Source organism: Gracilinanus agilis, chromosome 1 (genome assembly GCF_016433145.1).
Source record: "Gracilinanus agilis isolate LMUSP501 chromosome 1, AgileGrace, whole genome shotgun sequence".
In the NCBI taxonomy this organism is placed as follows: Eukaryota; Metazoa; Chordata; class Mammalia; order Didelphimorphia; family Didelphidae; genus Gracilinanus; species Gracilinanus agilis.
The window spans coordinates 219,725,621-219,750,196 of NC_058130.1; the positions used below are offsets into that span (position 1 = coordinate 219,725,621).

General features: G+C 35.6%; 1 protein-coding gene across 1 annotated transcript in view; it reads right to left on the reverse strand.

The window, feature by feature from the left end:
- LOC123249874 (radial spoke head 10 homolog B2-like) overlaps positions 1-24,576 on the reverse strand; it is a 78,142-nt gene that overhangs the window by 24,823 nt on the left and 28,743 nt on the right. Inside the window, exons 10-15 of the mRNA XM_044678975.1 lie at positions 24,394-24,515; positions 18,990-19,179; positions 17,933-18,047; positions 12,954-13,033; positions 5,341-5,489; positions 3,362-3,469 (exon numbers count right to left, since the gene is read on the reverse strand). Coding sequence (XP_044534910.1) covers positions 3,362-3,469; positions 5,341-5,489; positions 12,954-13,033; positions 17,933-18,047; positions 18,990-19,179; positions 24,394-24,515 — 764 coding nt within the window. The remainder of the gene's footprint in view (positions 1-3,361; positions 3,470-5,340; positions 5,490-12,953; positions 13,034-17,932; positions 18,048-18,989; positions 19,180-24,393; positions 24,516-24,576) is intronic.

Below are 24,576 nucleotides of genomic sequence, written 5' to 3' on the forward strand. Positions count from 1 at the left end.
AAACATCTCCATGAAATTTATTTCTGCTCCCAGAAGTAAACCCCTACTAATTGGTGGTTGGAATTTGGCCCTTGTCCTTGCACCTATATCTCTACTTTTTAGACTTTAATGGATTGTGTATGATTTGTAACCCCATTCACAGCTGTTATTCTTTCTTTGTGTTCTTTGTTTGAAACCAGTATAAAATAAAGTCCAAATCCCATTGCGTTAGAACAGCATGGGCTAACCACTAGTCTAGTTGTTCTCATTTTCTTTCTCCTGCTTTAACCATCCTATGCCACCACGCCGCTCAGGACCCCAAAAAATCATATAGAGGCATGGCCCCCTATAATACTCCAGTATCTCTGCCCAAAAAACTCCAAAATGGGGTCACAAAGAATTGGGCATGACTGAAATAACAAATCAATTGTTTTCTTGGGAATGACCCAAAGCCTTAGCTCAAGAAACACTACCCTATTCTTATAGGCAGTGAGATGAAATTGGTGGCAAGAAAAAGAAAATGAAAAACAATAGAAATCTATATATTTAGATTCTGGAGGAGTAGCTACATGGCTCAGAGGGATAGAGAGCTAGACATGGACTTGGGAGGTCCTGGGTTCAAATCTAATTTCAGACACTCTAGCTAGTGTCCGGGGCAAGTCACTTAACCCCAGTTGCCTAGCCCTTACCACTCTTTTGCCTTAGAACCAATATTTAGTATCAATTCTAAGACAGAAGATAAGGAATTTTTTTTAAAGTCTAAATTCTGGGCCCCCTAAGGAAATTCTATTAAGGTGTTCTTTCCACCTCAGGGACCCCCAAAAGACCTTTTAGTGAAGTCTTTGAGTATCTCCAAAGGGCAGATTGAACTGCAGTTGGCCTGATGATAGAATATTAAATATTAATGCAATATTGATACAATATTTTATATATTATAAATTAATAAAAATAGAATATTAAAAATTAATAAAATATTAATAAAAACTGGAAGGGACCTGGGAGAACTAGCCCAATGCACTCATCTTCTTAATAATAGCAACTAGCATTTCTATAGCAACTTGAGGGTACTTTACATGTATTATTTGAACCCTAAAACAACTTTGTGAGACAGATGCTATCATTCTCTTTATTTTACAAATGACGAAACAGAGAGGCTCAGAGAATTGAAGCAATTTGCCTGAGTTCTGATGGTATAATAACTTGATTGGTAAGTACAGAGCTGGAAGGGCTCTTTCCCTGATTTTAAGTCCATGCTCCACCTCAGCTAGATGCCTTATTTTGCAAATAAGAAAAGGGATCATTAGATCATTAGAACTTGAAGGGACATTAATGATTTTCAAGGCCAAACCCTTCACTTTATTGATCTGCAGCCAAGTGAAATGACTTATCTCAAAGTCACAAAACTAATTTAGTTGCCAAGTGCTGTAGATAAATTAATAAAGTAGTAGTCTCTTGATTCTATTGGCCAGGCAAGTTATCTTTACCTTACATCACAATGATTTTCACTTCACCAAGGTCACCAAGCTAGAAACTCAAAACTGAGGAGACTTACAGTGAATATGTTGGAAAAATTAATATTAATTTATCTCTGGGATACATACATACAACTTTTATGAAAAATAAATCAGTAAATGCATCAATAATTATAGATTTGTATGCCTTTTATTTCATTCATTTGGGGGTTCCCTTAGTCAAAAAAAGGATTTTATTCTTCATATACAAGGGTTTCTTAACCTGTGGCCTGAAAAATTATTTTTCACAATATTTTGATAACTGTATTTTAAATGGCCAGTAAAATCAATTGGTAAAATTAGTTTCCTTTGTATTCCTATGTATGTTTTATGCTTTTAAAACATCATTCTGGGATGGAGTCCACAGGCTTCATCAGACTCTCCAAGTCCAACACATAAAAAAGTTAAGAATTCCCGACAGAGAACCAGCCACTGTGAACAGGGAGATGGCCTCAAGACCAGAAGCCCAGGGCTTGCATCCTGCCTCTGACACTTACTGACCATGTAATGACAAGCAATTTGTTTAATCCCTCATTGGCCCTGACAACTCTCTCAGACTATAAAATGTAAAATTATGGCCTCCCTGCATTTTTAGGAGTTTCTTCTCTATCTCTCTTTCCCTCTCTCCCTCTCTCCCTCTCTCCCTCCTTCTCTCTTCCTCTTTCCCTCTCCCTCCCCTCTCCTCTCTCCTTCTCTCCTTCTCTCTCTCTGTCTCTCTCTCTCTGTCTCTCTCTCTCTCTCTTTCTCTCTCTCTCTCTCTCTCTCTCTCTCTCTCTCTCTCTCTCTCTCTCTCAAATGGTCAGCCATTTTTTGCAGGTGCAAAAGAGCAGTTTGCCCCTTTAGAATACAGAACCTGGCAAGGCAGCCCTGGGCATGTGCCAATCTGGCAGTTAGGAAAGGAGTATAAATTGAGGAGCAAAACTCCTCAGGGTCCACTTCTTCTCTGGATTAGGAAGGCAGGAGGTTGTCTATTGTCTGGGCCCCAGGAGGAGGGTAGAGTGATATAGGCAGGCAGGATTCAGACTACTTTGCTAACTATATCAATCACTTTGTTATTAATAAGGCAACTGAGCCTTAATCATCTAACAAGATTAATTCATCATCAAAATCTCCGAAATCACTAAAAGCTTCTGAGCCAGGAAAGACTCTCAAAGTTCCCTGGACTCAGCACCTAGGCCAACTTTCTACTTAGATATCATAATTTATTGTACTTATTACAGGCTAAAAGCTCAACAGGGTTCACCTATTTCCCTCTCTCCCACCTCCCAGTTTCCCTTTCCTTCAATCTTTCCATTAAACCCAGTTAAATCTACAAGCCTCAGACAGCCTTTTACTTATAAGCTGGTAGCCTACCTTGTTGAGGACAAAGTCATCATCTTTGATATCGTAGTCAGATTGTGGAATCAAGCCTAGCTGATCCAGTTACTTTAAGATCAAGTTTATGCTTGGATTATAAACATTATTAAGGTCTCAGGAGGTCAAGATCAACTTCCTAGTTTCATCAAGGCCAACTGATTCCTAAGGAAACTGTTACTAGGGCATCTAGCCTGTCACAGTGGAGCTTTCAGGCAGTAGTTTCAAATCAACCTCAGACCTCTATACTTTAACTGAATATCAGGGCTCCACTGAATTGACTAATAACAGGACCTTAATCTTCATAACACTCTCTCTCATAAAGCCCTTACCTTTCATCTTAAAATCAAGGCAGAAGAGCAGTAAGGGCTATGCAGTGAGGGATAAGTGACTCTCCAAGGGTCACACAGCTAGGAACTGTCTAAGTCAAACTTGAAACCAGGACCTCCTGTTCTAAGCCTAGCTCTCAATCCACTAAGCCACTTAGTTGGCCCCCAATATGGTTTTTCCCTTCTTACCTCGAGTTCAAAGTTGCTATCGATTCCATCATGCATGTAAGGATTATCCTCTGCTATGATTTCCACAAATTTGGTTGCTGTTAAATCTTTACTTAGTATTTTAAAATCCTGTAGGAACAAATAACCAAATAGCATCTGTCTATAGTATAAGTAGCTTTTTAAAAAATAGTAGTTTTCTATAATTTTAGGTTTTTTTAAAGATTAAAAAAAGAAGAAAATTTTTCCTAAAGTGTTTTAGTGATTTCATCCAGCTCCAATGGATTCAAACACTACCTCTACATACCAGCTCTCATTTCTCTCTTTGAGGTCCTCTCCAGACACTCCAGTCTACAGCCAAATAGTCGTTTTTGACTCTTCAGTCTACCTCACTGCCCCCTCATTCCAAATATCCAATCAATTATCAAGTCTGGTCAAATCTACTTCCACATCTTCCATATCTGTCCCTTCCTCCCAGTTATAGGGTCTTCACCTTAGTTCAATGCCTCATTATATCTTGCTTGGACTATTGCAATAGTTTCCTTTAAAAAAATTTTAATATTTAAAAAAATTGTTTTAAATACTATTTTTTCTCCCCAATTATACATTAAAACAATTTTTTATTTTTTTTAATTTAGGATATTTTTTCATGGTTTCAGGATTCATGATTCCACTCCCCCCTCGCCCCACTCTTTCCTCCCCCCATCCCGGAGCTGACAAACAGTTCTACTGGGTTATACATGAATTATTGTTCATATTATTCCATATTATTCACATTTGCAATAGAGTGATTTTTTTAACATCAAAATCCCAATCATATCCCCAGCGAACTACGTGCATATGTAAAAACAATTTTTAACATTTTTTAAAGTTTTGAGTTCCAAATTCCTTCCTTCACTCCCTCTTGTCCCTCACCCCTCCATAAGACAGTAAGCAATCTGATATATTTTTCATGTTATTGCAGTAAGTTCCTATTGGTCTGTCCCTCAGCAGCCAAACTGTTATCAAGTTTCAGAAATTCTTTATTGCCCCTGAGATAAAATACAAATTCCTCTGTGTGTCATGTAAAGCCCTTTACACTCCAGTTCTAAACTTATCATCTCAGACTGAATTCATGTAACTCCCTCTTATACACTCTTCATTCCAAACAATGTAAGGACTTGGTATTTCTGGTACATGATATTCAGTCCAATCATATGTGCCTGGGATCCTCTCTGTCTTCATCTCTGCCTCTTGGGATTAATCCTCAGTTCCCTTCAAGGTTCAAATTAAGTGTCACTTCCTATAGAGAGAAAGTTCTTTGTGATCTTTTCAGTTGTTAGCTCTCATCTCTGAAATTATTCACTATTTGTTTATCTATAGAAATTCATTTCCACAAGAAGAATATTAGCTTCTTGTGAGCAGAGATTGTTTGTTTTTGTCTTTAGGTCTCCACCACTTAATTTTTTTTTCCTTCTTTTCTTTTCATCCAGCACCTGCAAAGCAGAGTGCCTGGCAATTGCTTTCTTTTTCTTCCAACAGCTCCATTCAATATCTAGTGATCATGAAAGCCCATTACAGTTAGTTCCCTTGTTCTTTTATTCCCCCCATCATTCTAGAAAAGTCTGCCCTCTTTCTTTTATCCAATCTTAAATACATAAACATGTAAATTAAGAATTAAAGTTTTACAGTGTAATGATCCAGGTCAATCCTGAGGGACTTATGGGAATGAAGAGTGGGAGTAGAAACACAGAAGAAAAACATATGACCAGTCATGTCATTCGATAGGGATATGATTGGGGATTTTGATGTTAAAACATCATTCTTTTGCAAATATGAATAACATGGAAATGGGTTTTGAACAATGATCCATGTATAATCCAATGGAATTGCTCCTCAGCTCCAGAAGTGGGGAGGAACAAGGAGAGGGAAAGAACATGAATCATGTAACCATGGGAAAATATTCTAAATCAATCAATTATTTATTTGTTTAAAAGAAGAAGTAAAGTTTCATAAGTGATTACCTTTAACATCCAGAGAAAATGTCTAGCCTTCATCGTTAGCTCCTGAGGGGGATTAGGGTTTGGTCTACAGTAAACTAAATAAATCTCCCAGCATTTATCTATATAATTCATTGCATAGATAGTCCGCTGTGGGTCACAGAAGAAATTGCCTAAAAATATAAGGGATAATTAGTACATTCAAAATACAGTTTTCTATAATAGTCTGAGGGATTCCCACCCACCTCCACTCACAACTCCATTCCAATTTTGACCAACTGGGAAAAACAAAGAACATCTTTGCCAAGACATGCAAGGTGGTGAAGAAGGGGTTGGAATAGAGGAGACTAAAAGTTGGTAAGGGCTATGAAGGTCAAAAAAGGGTACTGGGAGCAAGAGAGAGGTCACATAGAGTAGAGGAAAAATCAGAAGATTTTCTTTTTTTTCTTTTTCTTTTGCATCCTCATCTTGCAATTGGACACAATATCAGAGGATTCTAGGACTTTAGAGTGAACTATACTGTTGTTCTGAGGAAGTGGCTACTGGCCAGGCTGCAACCCATGAGAAGTGTTAGGAACAACAGAGAGAGCACTTGGGACTCTTAAGCAACTGACACGGCTCTCATAAACTCCCTTCTGTCTTCTAAGACAATGCCACCACCCTCGCAATAGCCTCTTGGTTGAACATTCTACCAAATCTCTCCTTACTCCAGTTCACCTACTCAGCTGTCCAAGGTATCTTCCAGTGATCTAACCCACCTTCCTCCTGCCCTCAATAAACTCCAGTGGCTCCCTATCAACTCCAGAATCAAATATAAAATCCTCTGTTTGGTATTCAAAAATCCTTCATTACCAATTCCCAACCCAACATCTTGCTAGTCTTCTTACACTTTGCCCCCATGTACTCCGAGATTCAAAGACATTGACTTCCTTGCTATTCCTCAAACAAAACGCTCCATTTCCTGATACCAGGCATTTTTTTAAATTTAATTAATTAATTAATTTAGACTATTTTTCCATGGTTACACGATTCATGTTCTTTCCCTCCCCTCCTGTAGAAAACGTACAATTCCACTAGGTTTTGCATGTGCATTGATCAAGACCTATTGCTATATTATTAATATTTGCATTAGAGTGATCATTTAGAGCAGGGGTCCGCGATGTATGGCTCTCGAGCCATATCTGGCTCTTTTGAGGGCCAGATATGGCTCTTTCTGCAGGAGCCATAAAGTCAATTTTTTTTCAGGCACTGTTACAGGAGCGCACTGTGAGCACTGTATGGCTCTCACGAAATTACATTTTTAAAAATGTGGCGTTTATGGCTCTCACGGTCAAAAAAGGTTGCCGACCCCTGATTTAGAGTCTACATCCCCAATCATATCCCCATTGAACCATATGATCAATCATGTTTTTCTTCTGCATTTCTACTCCAACAATTCTTTCTCTGGATGTGGATAGCTTTCTTTCTCATAAGTCCCTCAGAATTGTCCTGGATCATTGCATTGCTGCTAGTAGAGAAGTCCATCATATTCAATTGTGCCACAGTGTATCCATTTCTGTGTATAATGTTCTCCTGATTCCAAGCATTTTTTTATTAGCTGTCTCCCTTGCTTGAAATTCTTTGCCTTCTCATTTCTATCTCCTGGCTTTTTTCCAAGTCCCAGATAAAATCTCACCTTCTATGGGAAGCTTTTCCAGATTCCCCTTACTTCTAGCACCTTCCCTCTGTTGATTATTTCCATTTTATCCTATCTACAGTTTGTTTGTCCATAGTTGTTTGCATTTGGTCTCCCAGGTTATACCATGATCTCCTTGAGGGCAGAGATTATCTTTTGTCTTATTTGTATCCCTGGAATTAGTACAGTACTTAGTATGTATTGAACACTCAACAAATGTTTATTGACCAACTATAGAGTTTTACAAATTATCTGTGCCAATTTTAATGGTTATCGTTATGTTATTTTACAAATATCTGTGCCAAAAAGTATAATCGCTGTCTAGTTAGCATTTTGTTTTTCTTTGTTTTTTAGTAAAACTTTATTCTAAAATAATGACAAACTGTATGTCTACAAATCAAGGGAGAGGTAAATCTGGAATCAGAGTTGCAGGATTTATGTTTCTGCACCGGTGAAAAGTTATATTTTCACTAGCCAACAGAATCGCTTGGTATTTTGACAATCTCTGAGAAGTGAATGCCTGTAAGTTAGTGTTTTTTAAAGTAGATTCCACTTGGTGTTGGGAAAATACTTTCAGTTCACTCCCTAATACCAAGGATGAAGATTTTCTAATCATGATGGCTACAGCAGCTATGGCTTTTAAACAACTAGGCATAACACAAATCACTGAATCTAACTTAGAGCTGTAATAAGCAACTGGTCTAAGTCTATTTCCAAATGTCTGTGTGAGAACACTGGAGGCTATCCCTTTGTCTTCATGTACATATAGTAGGAATGCTTTGTCATGATCAGGGATACCTAGGGCTGGAGCTGATAGAGTAAGTGATTTCAATTTCTCTAATGCATGGATATGTTCTTTATTCAGCTTTAACGGTTCTGGAACTTCCTTCTTGGTTAGCTCTATCAGAGGTCTTGCGATGTAAGCATAACCTGGAATCCAGTTTCTACAGAAGCTCATTATTCCTATGATTGCCCTGAGTTGCTTTTTGGTCTTAGGCAAACTCAAATTCTGTATATCTTGTGTTCTCTTTTTGGAAATTCTTCTGGAGCCTTTCTCTAGGATGAATCCTAAATAATTTACTTTTTCCTTCACGAATTGAAGTTTCGATTTGGAAATTTTATGGCCCCTTTTGCCTAGCTCTTTGATCAAATATACGCTATCAGTGTAACAGACTTCAGCAGATGGTGACATTAGCAGGATGTCATCAACATAATGTACCATTTTGCTGTCAAGGAATGTTATTGACTCAAGGTCTCTCTGCAGAATTTGGCAAAAGAGTGAAGCTGAATCTGCAAATCCCTGGGGCAAACGTGTCCAGAAGACAGATTTACCCTCCCAGGAGAAAGCGAACAGCTTCTGGCTGTCTCTGTGCAGGGGAACAGAGAAGTATGCAGAGCTCAGGTCCAGAACAGTAAACCAAGCAGCTTCAGGTGGAATTGCTGCAATGATTTGTGATGGACTTGGTACCACGGCATAGGTCTTTTGCACATGGTCATTTATTGCTCTTAGATCTTGAACTAAACGCCATTGAGTCTTTCCATCAGGAGATAATTTTGCTTTCTTTATTGGCATGATTGATGTATTGTATTGCGAAAATCCATATTTTAATATGCCCTGCTCCAATAAACTCTCTATGATGGGTTTCACTCCTTCTATCGCTTCTTGACTAAGTCTGAACTGAGGAATTCTTGGAGGTAACCCTTCTTTCACCTCTATCTTTATTGGTTCCGCTGACAATATCCTGCCCACCTCATTTGAATTTTTAGCCCACACATAATCTGGAATATCATCTGGAACCTCATAGATGTTATCAGTTGATTGGTATGATGGTTCCTCATTACATGTGTCTAAAAATAAAATGGGATGGTGTTTCAGAGATCTCTTAGGTATGTGTAAATAAATTTGCCCATCCGGTTGACATTGGATGGTTGCAGCCAATTTGCATAGAAGATCTCTTCCTACGAGGTTTGAAGGACATGATGGCATCAAAAGGAAGGTGTGTTCAAGAGTCAGAGGTCCAAATTTTAACATTTTAACTTTTAGCTTTGGGACTTGTTGTGCTACCCCAGAAGCTCCTCTTACTCTTAAACTGCCTTGAAATTGACATCCTTCAGGTGGTTCTCTTAGTACGGAACAAGTTGCCCCCGTGTCAAGTAATCCCTGATATTGTACTCCCCCGATTTCTAAAGTAACTAAGGGTTCTCCACTATCATTGGACTTCACTGGCACTAAGGGTAATAAAGAATCCTCAGTATTCTGTGTACACTTGTCATTGATTCTGTGTTGCATATGGTCTTTTGTTTCTAAACCCAAACTTCCTATAGCACCATTAGGCAAGTTCAGTTTAGAATCAGGATTACAGAAAGCAGGCTTAAAGAGCATACTCTCATTGAGAGCTTGTAAGTCATTGTTACTATTGCAAATTCCATGTTGGCTTTCATTAAGGGCTTCAGAAATGGAAGTTTGATTTGTTCTATCTTCCACTCTGCTCTTTAAAGAATTGTCAAGTCTCAAATCAGCAATCTCTCCTTCAGTAGTCTCCGGGATTGTATGATAGTTAGATTGTGTTCCCTTCAACACTTCAGGTTCAATTACTGATTCATAAGCTGACTGTTGTTCCCTATTTTGTCCTACTGTTTTTGTGACTGACATTAGATGATTTTTATTTTTATCAATCACAGTAACAGTCTCGATGTTATGTTCAGCCACACTGATTGTAGAAGAAGGCAACTGTTCCCTATCTCTTCCCCAAAGTTTAGGATTTAATTCTGTAGCTAAGGAGTTGAGAAAGGTGGATTTTGACTTTCCTACACAGCTGCTATTATCTTTTTATTTTATTTATTATCTTGTTTCTTTAAAATCAAGTTCTTGCCAACTTCTAGACTTTTTTGCTCTTTAACCTCTAACTGTGACATTGTATCTAAAGCAATTGCATGAGAAAGAACTGTTGCATCTAATTCTAAACTCGTTTGCAAATTTTCTTGATTCTTTGCAATGGTTTGATTCATGCTTCCTACCCAATGTGTGTGATATGGAATGAGAAAGCTGATCCCTTATATAATCATCCTCCTTAATGCCAAAGATTTCTTTGCACATTTGCATTATGTCTTCCCATTGCTCATTATCTACCACAGACCTATGTGTATCCTCTGTGTAGATTACTTTAGACACCTTTTCTATTTTGCCTCGATTTCTCATTTTGCTTCCCTCCATTCTCTTAGACTCTGCCACACCCAAATTACACTGATTAATAGGTTTTAAATTAGAAATCTCAATTCATAATGATTTTTTCGGTTTCGTGCCCATTTGTATATATTTCTCCATTTCATCTAACGAAGGTGTTTGACTGTACTTTTTGCATGTGTGATTGCAGCAAGTATCTGTATGTTTTTCTTGATTATATGTATGATTCATTTTTTCTATCCCACTTTGAATTATAAAATGTTTTTCTATTATTTCTTTGATTATTGGGTTTTGAAAAATCAATTTGTTGCTTATATCTACAAAAACGAATCATGTGTCCGATCTTCCCACACAAGTAGCATCGGGGTGCTGATTTTGATTTTGGGGTGCTGTTGGCAGGTTGTCTAAACTGGTTTCTACTCATTTAAAGAGCAAAATTCTTCACCTCTTCGATTTCTTTCTCCCATCTCGACTGCTTCAATTGCCTTTTCAAGTCTGCTATGATCTCATCTTTCTCATTGTCAGATTGCCTAGCCATTCTCACTTCTTTCTGTTTGGAATCATGTATATATGCTGCATGATTCCTAATATCCTCCAGTGGTAATGATTCCCACTGTGGAAAACTTTGCCTGAAGTAATTTTGTATCGGGATTGAGGTTCCCTTTACAAATTGTCTCCTTATATGATCGATCGTATCTTGGGAGTGAGTATCTCTAAGTCCTAATATCGTTTCAGCAGCTTCAATAATTCTGTCTAGAAAACTGCTCGGGTGCTCTTCTTCCCCTTGCCTCAGTTTCTCAAATTTTTGCCATGCATTTGGCCTTTTTGCAAAATTTCTCATTGCTTTGATAAGATCAGCCCTGCATCTTAACAAGTACCTCATGTTGGCGTGTTGAGTGAAATCTAGATCTTGATGTACTAATGGCCATGATTCTAAATTGGGGTTTGTTCTAGTTTCGGTCAGGAATTTTTCCTTTTCCGAGGGAGTGTAAAATTCCCCCAAAAGAAATTCGACATCATTGAAACTAGGGTTAAAAAGTGTGAACACCCGCTTCAATTCTTTTAAACTTTTGTAAGGCTTTTCGTAGAATCTGGGAAAACGGCTTTTTAAAACCTCCATATCACTAGGAGTGAATGCCTTGTACGTTTTGACATGCACCACCCCCTCTCCAGGTTGGACAATAGTCCTGTCTACTATTGGTAGGACAGAGACCACTGCATTCTGTATTGGTTGATCTTTCTCTGTTTCCTTTTTCCCAAAAAATTTTGATTCTACGATTTCAAGTTGTAAGATGGTATGTTTATCGAGTTCATTCCCTTCACGTAATTGCCTCAACACTTGGAACAGTAGTTTTATGTTCTCAACTAGTTCCTTGTTATCATTTCCTTGTTTTGAATCAGATGCCTTATAATAGTTAAACAGATGAGTAAGGACCGCTTTTAAAATTGCCAAAAAATGCCATAGAGCCAGAACAATTGCTATTGCTGTTGGAATGAAGCATATGCATTCAGCTAAAGTGAATGCAAACCATTTATAATAGTCGTAGATTTCTATTAATTGCTGTATCATGTTTGGTACTTTTACTAGCCAAAATGCACACATTCCCTGCATAAAAGACCATATAAGCAGCGACAGACTGCTTAATATAAAAATCAATCTTGTGCAATTCATTTTCTTTTTCTATTCTTCAGAAGATAGGTTTCGTATGACTTGGCTCACCAGAATGTTATGATGGTAATATTGAGGAAAGGTGTTTAGGATAAGGGAATTGAAAGGAGGATGTTGGAGACTTGGTAAATGGATAAATTAGGCTACAGGTAGGCTGGGATTAAAGGAGATTCAGGGTATAATAGGACTGAGGTCAGGAGTATAACACAAAAGGGAAACAGAGATCTTTTTGGGAGAAAAGAAGCTAAACTAATCGGACTAACACACCAGGCTTACAGACTAGGACTTAGACTCAAACATAAGCTGAGGGAAACAGACTAGACTGAAATTAACAAACAGGCTTTAGTTAATTTCACAGGAAGGGACCTATTTTGAAGTAACACCTTCCTTCAAGATGGATGCCCAGCTACCCTCTGAGCCCAGAGAATGTTGTCTCTTTCCCTCTTCTTCCCTCTTGTTAACTAACAAATTACACTAAATAGGACTATTGAAACACAAAGGGTTTATTTATTTGAAGGATGTTGTTAGGAAGGTGGATTAAAGGAAAGCCCTATCAGTTATCTCAGGAACCTCAGGTGGGGGAAGGGAAGTGAAGATGAATCTGAATAAGGACCTGCCTTACTCAATTTTACAAAATGCTATCTAAAGGGAATAAATGATGATTTGATTAAATTATAGATAATGCTGCCAGTTAGATAACTCTTCACAGATTTAACTCCTCTCTAATTTCTCTCCTTATAACTCCACAGCCACTAAGGTAAGGGAGGGAAGGCAGGGTGGTATTAGGAAAGGAAGATATAAAGGGTCTATCTAAAATAATAATTTCTTAAGTAAATATATTAATGCTAGGCTAAATTTCAATATTGAAGCTAGATAATCTAAGAGCTCGCTCATTGACTTCCTCCCTCCACGGAAGATCCAGTCAACTGCCTCTCCTCAAGATTCTAAAACCTCTAACAGCTTTTTGGAACTCAGCCAAAGCTAGAAAAAAACTATATCCCCCCAATTCTGTATACTACAGGGATTAGTTTCAGCTTTCTGGGTGGCCCTTCAAAAGAGTGGTGGTTATATTTAGTAGGGATTATAGGTAATCTGACAATTTTGCTTACCTTTTATCTGACAGGCATTGGGAGTAATATTATCAGTCATCATTCTTGAAAAACACATGAAGAGGGATGGACTTCTATTTCTGTGATTTAAAAAATTGCAGATAGCATTTTGCTATGAGAAAACCACGAGGGAAATTTGGCTTAAGGATAAATATCTAGCTGTGACTACATTTGAATAAAACTTCCCAAAGGCATTTGCAAAGTACAAATCAACTTAAAAGGGTTTCAGAGTATCTAAAGCCCTTGTTGCTAACCCAAGTGGAATATTCTTTCTATTTCTTTCTGTGGATAGGCCCCACTCAGAAAAGCAATTAGGTTACTGTTTATAGACCCAAAGGAGGTCAAAGACAGAAAGAAATCCCATAGATACCAGAAGAAGTATCCTTTTGGGCATTTTTTTTTTTGTGAAAACAAAGAAATGGAAACAAATAGATGCTCCTTGATTAGGAGTGGCTAAACAAAATATGATGTGTGAATCTAATGGAATATTGTTTTAATGTAAAAAATACAAAGAATTGAGAAAAATATGGGAAGACAAATGATGCAGAATAATTAAGCAGAATCAGGAAAGCATTGCACACAATGATCATAACAATACAAACAGAAAGAACAAAAGAGTTTAAATCCGAACTTAGATACTAGCTGTGCCATCCTGGGCAAGTCACTTTCCTGCTGTCTGCCTCAGTTTCCTCATTGTAAAATGAGGATAATAAAACACCTACCTCTCAGGATTGTTATGAGGATCAAATAAGGAAATGATTATAAAGCACTTAGTACATTATGTGGCATATAATAAGTGCTATGTACATTTTAGCTATTATTACTATTATTATTATAATCCATTATAAAGCACTTAGCACAGTGCTTGGTACATAGTAAGTGCTAAATAAATATTGACTATTATTATTATAAATTATCATATATAATAATGATTGTTATTATAATTATTAACTATATATAAAGCACCTAGCTCAGTGCCTGGCACATATAAATACTATATAAATGTTAGCTGGTATTGTTAGTCCCAGAGAAGAATTAAGAAAAATGTAGGAGAATGTGGATATGGAGAATTGCACATAATGTCTACACAATATTGATGTGTTGATTCACAGGACAGATTTAGAGTGGCAAGGGACCTCAAGGTCCATCTAGTCCAAATCCTTCATTTTATACTTGAGAAAACTGGGATGAAGTTTAATGATTTATCCAAAGTCATACAGACCAAGTATCAGAGGTCAGATCTGAACCTTTGATGGCTCTCAAACCAGTTCTTTTTCTACTGACTCAGTCAGTCTATCTTGGTTTTGCTGACCTGCTCCCCCTCCTCTTTTTTTTTCTTCTTTTAAAAATATTTTTCAAGGGATATCTGGTTTTGTATGGTAAAAGGGAAGGAATATATTTAAAAGTGAAGGTGATGTAAAAAAAAAGATTAAAAAAGTTGTTTTTTTAAAGTGAGGAAAATAAAATCTAATTTGGTTACTTTTTAAAATCTAAATCTAAAAATCTAAAAGTTTGCTGTTTTTTAAAACAAAAACAAACTAAAGGCAGTGAGAGAAAGAAGAAAATAAAAAATTGTGACAAAAAGAGTAGTATTTCTGCTTCTGTCTTAACCATTTATGTGACAGTTCCTATGACACTTGAATTTAGGAAAAATTTTGACTTGGGAATCACCACCAAAGGTATATAATATGTTTAATAAATCTAAGATCACAAAATTTTGGGTAGAAAAGATTAAAATTCAGCAAAAATTTTGGGGAAAGTGGATAGTTGAATGGCAAAATTAAAGAAGGGGATTTGATCCTAATTTTATTCCGTAGATTACAATGGGATCACTCATTTAAAAGGAGACAGAACCCCAAAAGTCAGTGAGTGGTGACCTATAGTTGGTACTCTATATGCCCTGAAACATCATTAATAACTTCCTGGCAGGATCCTTGAAATTTTGGTCAACTGGGTTCTGGTGATACTAATGACAAGGCCAATACCCCAGACAGTGTGGTGATATTATTCTTGTGAATCTAAAAAAAGAGAGAGCAACACAGTTGCAGATTGGTACTACTTGAAACTATTGTTTGACATGGCTTGATAGTGAGGACATGTAAGCAAGATAGACTAAAATAAGAGAGACATAACAATATTCTATTTGCTGGAACTGTTGTAGTACAAATGGTGTTGCCCGGTAAAGTAAGCAAAACAGAAGAGTACCCATGAAGTAGCCTGAAGACATGAATACTTTCCATGCCAATACCTTATTATAACCAAATCAGAAATAGATCTCACCAGTGATAAACAGGGGCTTCGTGCTACTTTTTATCAACGGTACCCTTAGATCCAAATAACATCAATATATTGGTTATCAATGCAGGGAAAATAATAAAAAATAAATTTATCCCCAAACCTAGATTAGATGAAGTAAGAGAAAAAAAAATCAAGATGTTAATAACACCTGAAGAAAAAGTTGACTCAGGTAATTTAAAATCTTCATTTAATTAAAACCCCAGAAATTGTCTCTACAAATGACATGGGTAACAAAAAAAGCACTGAAATCTCAAATGATTTTGAAAAGGGAAAAGGAATATTTGATTGGAATTCTGAAATGTCGCTTTTAAAGTACAGTCGTCCCTCCCTATATAGTGGTTCACTTATCCTGGCTTCAGTTATCAGGGTTTTAATTTTAATAATAATAATAAATATAGATACATATATATGTATGTATATATATGTGTGTGTATATATATACATAGAAATTCTGTATCATGGAGTTACACTTATTGAAAAACATTATTGTCTAATAGAATAAAAGGTGACCAACTCCACAGTGCTGTGTTCATCAGTGATGTGATACATCCTGGGTGCAGATTGGCTTGACTATAGGTTAATAAGAGTGTGGAAAAGGTTTGTAGGAGAGTGGGAAGGGTTTATAAAGCCGTAAAATATATATAAATAATAAAATAAATATAACACTGCTACTTTGCAGATTTTCATCTATCATGGGAGTCTCTGGAACATAATTCCAGGGATAGATGAAGGATCACTGTATATAGCAGAATGGATCCAGCTAGCAGATAAGTTACCACTAAATATTTAAACATTGGTATCTACTATATCTATCATTAATTAATACATTCTCCCATACTATCTGATAGAAAATATAAAAATAAAACTATCTCAGGATCCTAACTCAGTAGCCATTACCTTGGTAAGAACTATAGGTAGAAAGGTGGAGCTGTCAAGGACTACCCCTAAGACCTGACATCAAACACTACCAAAGCAGAAGAATCTTAGGAGAATTATTGAAGTTCTTGAGAAAGGCAGTGGAAGATTATATCAATACTAGGTGGTTTATACAGGAGAAAATTTGAATGCTCTACTATCCATTAAAGGCAACAAAAAGAAATACATAGAAATGAATCCAGAAAACAAAGCATATCAGAATTTCTAGATTCCCTTAATCAACAAACAAAAGCAAAAGTTTAAGGATTAAGGTAATACAAGGAATCTTAAAGTGGTATGGCGTTCCACTTCACCCCACTTAAAAATAAGTACTTCTATTAGATAAGCACACTTCTCAACGGAATCAATCAAAGCTAGGTGTGAAGAAGGAAGGCCTAAAAATCTTGAATCAATTAAGGACATTTCTGGGGCAGCTGGGTGGCTTAGTAGATTAAGAATCATGATTTATCAAATGTAACAGAAATTAACTGGCCTGGAGTCTCTGAAATAAATAAGATCCAAGAGTAGAATCAAAAAGTCCTCCAAATAAAATGGTTACATAATTCATGCTCTAAAAAAATTAAAAATAACAAAAAATAAATTAAAAAAAGTCCTCCAAAGGCAACATTTGTGTGATTTCAACTAACAATATGTCAACAAGGAAATGTTGAACAAATGACTGAGTCACACAGATTTGTTTGTGAAAACAAAGGGGTTCATTGAAACAGGTCATTGCCACCAGAAATGATCTATTATCCTTAAGAAGCCTGGATATAGTGGTTCATGTAGAATATGCAAGGAACCAATGGTGAGACTGTATAAGACATCACTTCCGGTTGAAAAGTTTAACACCTAATGAATGCCTAGTAAGACATGACTCAGTGGCCAAGATTCTATATCAGAAGTTCACTATCTTTCATGACTGAAAAATCATAAATCTCTAAACTACATATATAGATCTTTAGATATCCTGAAGAATCAAATTAGTACACTTTATTAACTATGCTGGCATCTTTATTAACTATGCTGATCACAGGCTGAACTGATGTTCAGAGTCAGCTCAGCCTAACACCGATTCATAAAAACTTAAGAACAATGTTTTTGTTATGAGAATTGAATAAGAAAACATGTGAAGTACCATGCAAACCTTAAAAGCATATTATTATTCTACCATACAATCTACAAGTTATTTGGAATGAAAAGCTTTTAAAATACAAGAGAACCTAGAACAGGAGATTAAAATCACGTAGGAACCAGAGAAGGAGAAATCATCCTTGTTGTCCTGACTACTACTAGAGTTTCCTGAGGACGCTTTCAGTGAGCCTACAAAGGATGAAGTTATATATATTTTTCTTATTTAACTACAAAACAACAGTTACTTTACCTACACATGAGTCCAATGAATCCCAAATTTCAATAAACAATACCATTGACTTGTCCCAGGAGAATTTTTATCTGAACCTCACCAAAAAAGCAAGAAGAATGAGGTGATATAATAATAACTAAAGTAACAGCAATAGCAGTGGCAACAACATCAACAAAAATTTTAAAAATAAATCTGAGGAAGATCAGAAAAAGACAAGTAAATACTACATTTTGTATCATTTTATTTAGGTTAACAAACACTTTTTTTAGAAACTCTAGATAATTTCAAGTTTGCAGATTTATGTTAGAGCTTTCAAACATTTGTTATTGATAGTTGCTAAGTTTAGAATGAAAATCCAAAAAAAAAAGAAAAGAAGAGAAAGAAAAGAAATAATACTTACTGGTAATCTTTGTGATAAATGTGGTACGCTAGTTGTAACAGGTAATTCAAAAACGTTCTCAGTAGTAAAGTGGTAAATGGGGAGTGTATTTCTTCAATTGAAATATTATTATTATCTAAAATAAGAAAATCAAGTTGGGGGAACTTAGCAATATTTCAACATGTAACAAATAAGCTTTTTTAGAGTTTTCCTTTCTAACTAATCTGCCCCTGGAAACTATTTAAAGAAAAATCAAATCGAGTCGTTTCTCCTGGTGAATACTAAGTCAGGAGGCAAAGGATGAATGATCCAGAAGTTTGTTCATCTTCTTGTCCCTTTTGTTCATAATCCAGGTCTACTGAGGTCAGATGAATGTTTGATCATTTATAAGGATTCAACTAAGTGTGCAACACTAGTTGGAACAGGAACCTTCAGAAACTTCCTCATGTGCAAGCCATGGCCCAGCTTGGGTTCCCTCTCCTCCACGAAGCCTTTCCTGGTTACTCAGTGGCTTATCTCTTTGCTGAACTACATGCAGTCTGTGCAGCACAATTTTTGTGCTTAATTATACAATATTTTGTGTTGCTCACTGCCAAGTCATATGTACTGAGATAAAAGTCTTGATTAATCACAGTGCTATCATAGAGAGCTGGACCTGGAGTCAGAAGAGCCTAAGAGTTCAAGTCCTACCTCAGATACTTAGCTGTATCACTCTGGACAAGTCACTTAACTGCTTTCTGCCTACTTTCCTCATCTATAAAACAGAGATTTAAAATAGCATCTCTTCCCAGGGTTGTTGTGAGAATGAGATAATATTTGTAAACAGGTTTGAGAGCCTTAAATTGCTACATAAATGTGAGATATTATTATTATCATCATCATTACTGTTCTTTAGCTCTCCACTTATACTGTAAACTCCTTAAAGGCCATGGCATTTCTATAACCCGCCACCCACATAGAGCTCATAAGCAGCCACTCAGGAAATACCCAAAAGAGGACTCATCGATTCCAAGATTATACCATTTTGTACCTTAATTTTATTACTTCAAATAAAAAACCACAAAACACCAGTACTAACCACTTAATACCCTGTCCATATCAGCAAGAGTTATTTTACAGTGATGAAGTTTGCAATCCTTCAAAAGTCTCCAGAACTGAAGCTTTGTCATCAGGAAAGTATTATCAAGAGAATGATCACATCCTAGGCTGCTGTAAAAACTATAGACTCTTCTTAATTCTGTAATATTTCTCAAAATAGCAAATTCTACCTGCGGGGAAGAAAATGAAAACTCTTTCAGTCCTGCTTAGTGACAGAAATATTATCAAACTTAGCCTGCTGTCTAAGCCAACTTAAAAACACTTGTTAAAAAACAAGTCAACAAACATTATTTTAACAGTGTTGTCAGGTTCTATGAGAATACAAATAGAGGCAAAAAACAGTCCCAGCCCTTGATGAGCTTATATTCTAATGGGAGAAAACAACACCTAAAAAGCAAATAAAGAAAGAAATGATACTGTTATCTCTAGTGCATTCTCCAAGTTTCAAACCATTGCATGATGTCACACCATCGCAACACCCAAAATATTCTACTGTCAAATCTCTGAAGGTAACATTTTTATCATAGTCATTTTTTTAATTGAAGACCAAAAATACACTTTGATTTAGTTGAGGTTTAAATATAGTAAAGTTGTGCATTTTAGTGTTGTTACTAAGCAAACCAAAGAGGTGGTTAATACAAACTCATTAAGTTTTCTACACAACTGGAAATGTAGGCATTATTTACAAGCAAATGAATAATGATATTCTCATCTTGGACTTGGAATATGTTGACATTTACAGTGTTTTGTTTTTTATGAATGAAATCTGTAAATACTGTCTTATTTCATATAACATTAATATTATTTTTGTGACTTTTTATAAAATAGTGACACATGGCCTAATTTCTGGAAAATTTTTCTTAAATAAAAATTATTTAGATACCCAAAGAAGCTAGAATTGTTGTATTTTGTGAGGTAGATTTTGAAGCATCATACGAGACTAGGTAGTGATTTAAAATTTTCCTTTAAGTAGTCCTTTTTTAATGCCTTTCCAATGTATCCCAAGAGATTCCTGAAGCATTAGAGATTCTTGGCAGGCTACTCCGTAAGCAGTACTGTTCCCCATCACTTTTTTTCTTCCAATTATGTATAAAAATAATTTTTAACATTCTGTTTTTTTAAATTTTGAATTCTAAATCAAAAGAATAGAAAAATAGAAGAAAATGTGAAATATCTCATTGGAAAAACAACTGACCTGGAAAAATAGATCCAGGAAATATAATTTAAGAATTATTGGACTAATTGAAAGTTATAATTAAAAAAGGAGCTCAGAAATCATATTATGAAAAATTATCATGAAAATTGCCAGGATATTCTTGAACAAGAGGGAGAAATAGAAATTGAAAGAATTCACTGATGATGGTGATGAGAAAGAAGAATGTCCTGGAAGAAGAAAGAAGAGGAGATAGAATTGGAAAAATTGTCTAACATGAGAAGGCATGAAAGAATTATTACAGTGGAAGGGAAGATGGGAGAATGCTTGAACTTTACTTTCATTAAAATTGACTCAAATTGGAAATAATATCCACACTCAGTTTGGTATAGAAATCTGATACCTTACGTAGGGAAGTGGGAGGGAAGGGGAATTAAAAGAAGGGAGGGGGGACAAGAAAAGGGAGGGTGAATTGGGGGAGGTGGTGGTCAGAAATAAAACATTTGTGAGAGGAGGGACAGAGTGAAAGGAGAGATAGAAAGATAAATGAGGGAAATGGGACAGAAAAAATGCATAGTGAATAATCATAACTGTGAATTTGAATGGAATGAATTCACTCATAAAATGAAAACAGAGCAGACTGGATTAACAATGAGGATCTTATAATATGTAGTTTACAAACACACTGGAAGCAGAGAGATATACACAGAGTAACGGTAAAGAGCTAAAGTAGAACTGAAGTAAAAAAAAGTTGAAGTAAAAAAAAAGTAGTAGTAGAACTCATGATCTCAGACAAAGTAAAAACAAAAATTATCAAATTAAAAGAGATAAGCAAAGAAACTACCTCTCGCTAAAAAGTACCATAGACAATGAAGTAATAGCAATACTAAATATACATGAACCAAATGGCATAGCATCCAGTTTCTTCAAGGAGAAGTTAAATGAATTTCAGGGAGATATATACTGCAAACTGTTATAAGTAAATTGAATCTAGTATGTTGCCAATTGTTATGGGTAAAGTAAATCTTGTATAACTGAGGATTGTTGTAAGTAAACTGAATCTTGTATGGGGGGGCCAAGCTGTTATAGGTAAATAATAGCTGGTGTATTGATAACCAAACTATTATTAATTAGCTGTCAGTTTTTAAGCTAATTACTGGCAGTTGATGGAACTCAGGAAGCAGTTTCATCCAACTCCAATTATATTCTTAGTAGAGGAAGTAAGAAGATAGAAACTAGTAATGGGACAGGAAATCTCTTACATAATTCTAATACTAAAATTGTCTAAATAACACAACCCCCAAGCTGCTCCTCACAGAGTGTCTTCGTATTCATCTAGGTGAACCTACACTAGTCTATACTCTCTGACTAAAATATTCACTCCTATCTTAATAAGCTATGCTAAATTGACGAACTTTAAATATATAATAAACCTAAAGTAACTTATAGTAACTGTAAAATCTTGAGAGAAAAGTTGAATCAGTTTCTCTCTCTCTTCAGAAATCAGGCAAAGAAGCAGGCCTTCTCACAGTTTCTTCTTGTCTCAGCTCCACTTCCAACTGTCTGTCTTAGTCAAAACAAAAACTGCTCTTCGGCCCTTCCCTCCCTACCCCCACCCACCCCTGCCCCAATGGCTCAGAGAAGAAAAGCATTCTGTAAACACTTTTTCTCTGTTCAGGATGAATCTCAAATCTCAAATAAAAAGGTATCAAAGTAACTAAAAATCTTCTGTTTTTCACAGAGGAAAGATCCAGCCACCTGCTCTCTAGAGGAAGACAGACCCAGAGACAGACCCAGAATTCTCTAACCCATTCTCATAGCCCACAGCAACCTTTTTCTGTCTCCTTTCTTAAAGGGGACAGCATAAAGTGGACGAACTTTCTCTGATCTTAAAACCTATTCTTAACAAAAGCTAAATAAATTCTTATCACAACAAAACTATACTAGTAGAGGACCTCAACTTTCCTCTCTCAGAATTTAATAAATCTAACCAAAAAATAAACAAGAAAGAAGTTAAGGAGGTGAATAGACTTTTAGAAAAGTTAGATATGATAAATCTCTGGAGAAAAATGAATGGAAATAGAAAGGAATATTTCTTTTTCTCAGCAGTACATGGCACCTACACAAAAATTGACCATGTGTTAGCGCATAAAAATCCCTACAACCAAATAGAGAAAAGAAAAAATATTAAATGCATCCTTTTCAAACCAATAAGGAGCAGTGGAAAGACAGGTTAAAAATAGTTAGAAATTAAATAATATAATCTTAAAGAATGAATCATACAAATAAAGAGGAAATCATATAGTCAATATTTTCATTAAAAAGAGTGAAAAGAAAAAAAAAGAATGAAAAGACAAAATACAATAATTTGTGGGATTGAAGCCAATGCAGTACTTACATGGAAATTTATATCTTAGAATGCTTGCATCAGTAAGATAAAGAACAGATCAATGAATTGAGCATGCAACTAACAAAAAACTAATTAAATAAAACTAATTAAACATCAAATTGGTCAACCTGAAAATTAAAAAAAAAGATTAATAAAATTTAAAGTAAGAAAGCTATGGAACTAATAAATAAGAGTAGGAGTTAAGTTTTATGGGAAAACCCCAATAAAATAGATAAACCATTGATTGATGTGATGGTGGGGGGAGGGAGAAAGAAACCAAATTATCAGTTTCAAAAATGAAAGGGTTGAATTAACAACCAATAAAGAGGAAATTAAACCGATTACTAGGCACATTTTTTGCCCAATTATATGCCAATAAGTTAAATAATCTAAGTTGAATGAATGAATATTTACAAATATTGCTCAGATTAATAAAAAAGGAAACAGAATACTTAAATTGCCCCTATCTTAGAAAAAGAAATTGAGCAAGTCATTAATGAACTTTCTAACAGTTTATCTCCAGAACCAGATGGATTCACAAGTAAATTCTACCATTTAAAAAACAATTAATTTCAATTTGACACAACTATGATGCTGATACCTAAACAAGGAAGAGCAAAAACAAAGAAAGAAAACTATATACCAATTTCCCTAATGAATATTAATGCAAAAAATTTAAAATAAGATACTAGTAAGGAGATTATAACAATATATCACAAAGAGTATATATACACTATTGACCAGGTCGGTTTTATACCAAGTATGCAGGGATGGTTCAATATTAAGAAAATTATCAGGTTAACTGATCCTATCAACAACAAAAATGACAGAAATCATATAATTATCTCAGTAGATGCAGAAAAAGCTTTTGACAAAATGCAATACCCATTCCTATTAAAACACTACAAAGCATAGGAATAAATGGAGTTTTCCTTAAAATGATAAGTAGTATATTTAAAGTCATCAGCAATTTAGGTCTTGATCAATGATACATGTAAAATCCAGTGGAATTGTGCGTCAGCTAAGGGGCGTTAGGGGGGTTTGGGGGAGAGGGAAAGAACATGAAATATGTAACTAAGGAGAAATATTAAAAATTTAAAAATTTAAAAATAAAATAAAAATAAAATAAAGTCATCAACAAGCATTATCAGTAATGGGGACTAGACACCTTCCTGATAAAATCAGGGGAGAGGGGGCAGCTGGGTAGCTCAGTGGAGTGAGAGTCAGGCCTAGAGACAGGAGGTCCTAGGTTCAAACTCGGCCTCAGCCACTTCCCAGCTGTGTGACCCTGGGCAAGTCACTTGACCCCCATTGCCCACCCTTACCAATCTTCCACCTATGAGACAATACACCGAAGTACAAGGGTTTAAAAAAAAAATCAGGGGAGAAACAAGACATGCTATCTATCCCAATAAGAGAAGAAAAGTGGCCAGTACCTTGCAAATAGTACTTCATTAAAATTTGTTGACTTACATTGAAATGATGTATGGGCCATTATAAAGGCTGATCTTGTAGAGATGGCATCTAATAATTGAGATTCAGCTTGATGAATTGGAAATTCTCAAGAATATTCAAGCATGATTAGTATGATTAAAATGGTCACCAATTCAGATGGAATGGATTATCTTCAAGCCCCAGAAAACTACGGAAAGTATATATAGCCCATTGCACTAGCCTACCTTTAACATTTTAAACTTGGTATTTTGTGTTTGTTTTTTTAAATAGCAAATTTTCAAGAAAGCATTTTTGGTAACTATTTAGAATTACAATAATGACATAATTTAATTAACTTTAAAAAAAAAACCAGTTAGGAAAATGGTTATGTAATAGTTAATGTTTTACCTGTTTCTTTTCTTCAGGTCTTTCTGCTGGAGGGTACATGTCTAACAACAAAGTCAAATCAAGTTCAATGCTTGATCCTAAAATAGAATTGCTTTCGCTGCCATCAAGTTTTCTGATAACCTCTGCCAAATCAAAAGAAAATAGTATGTTATGCTCTGTGAAAAGCAGTAAAAGTCATTTGAA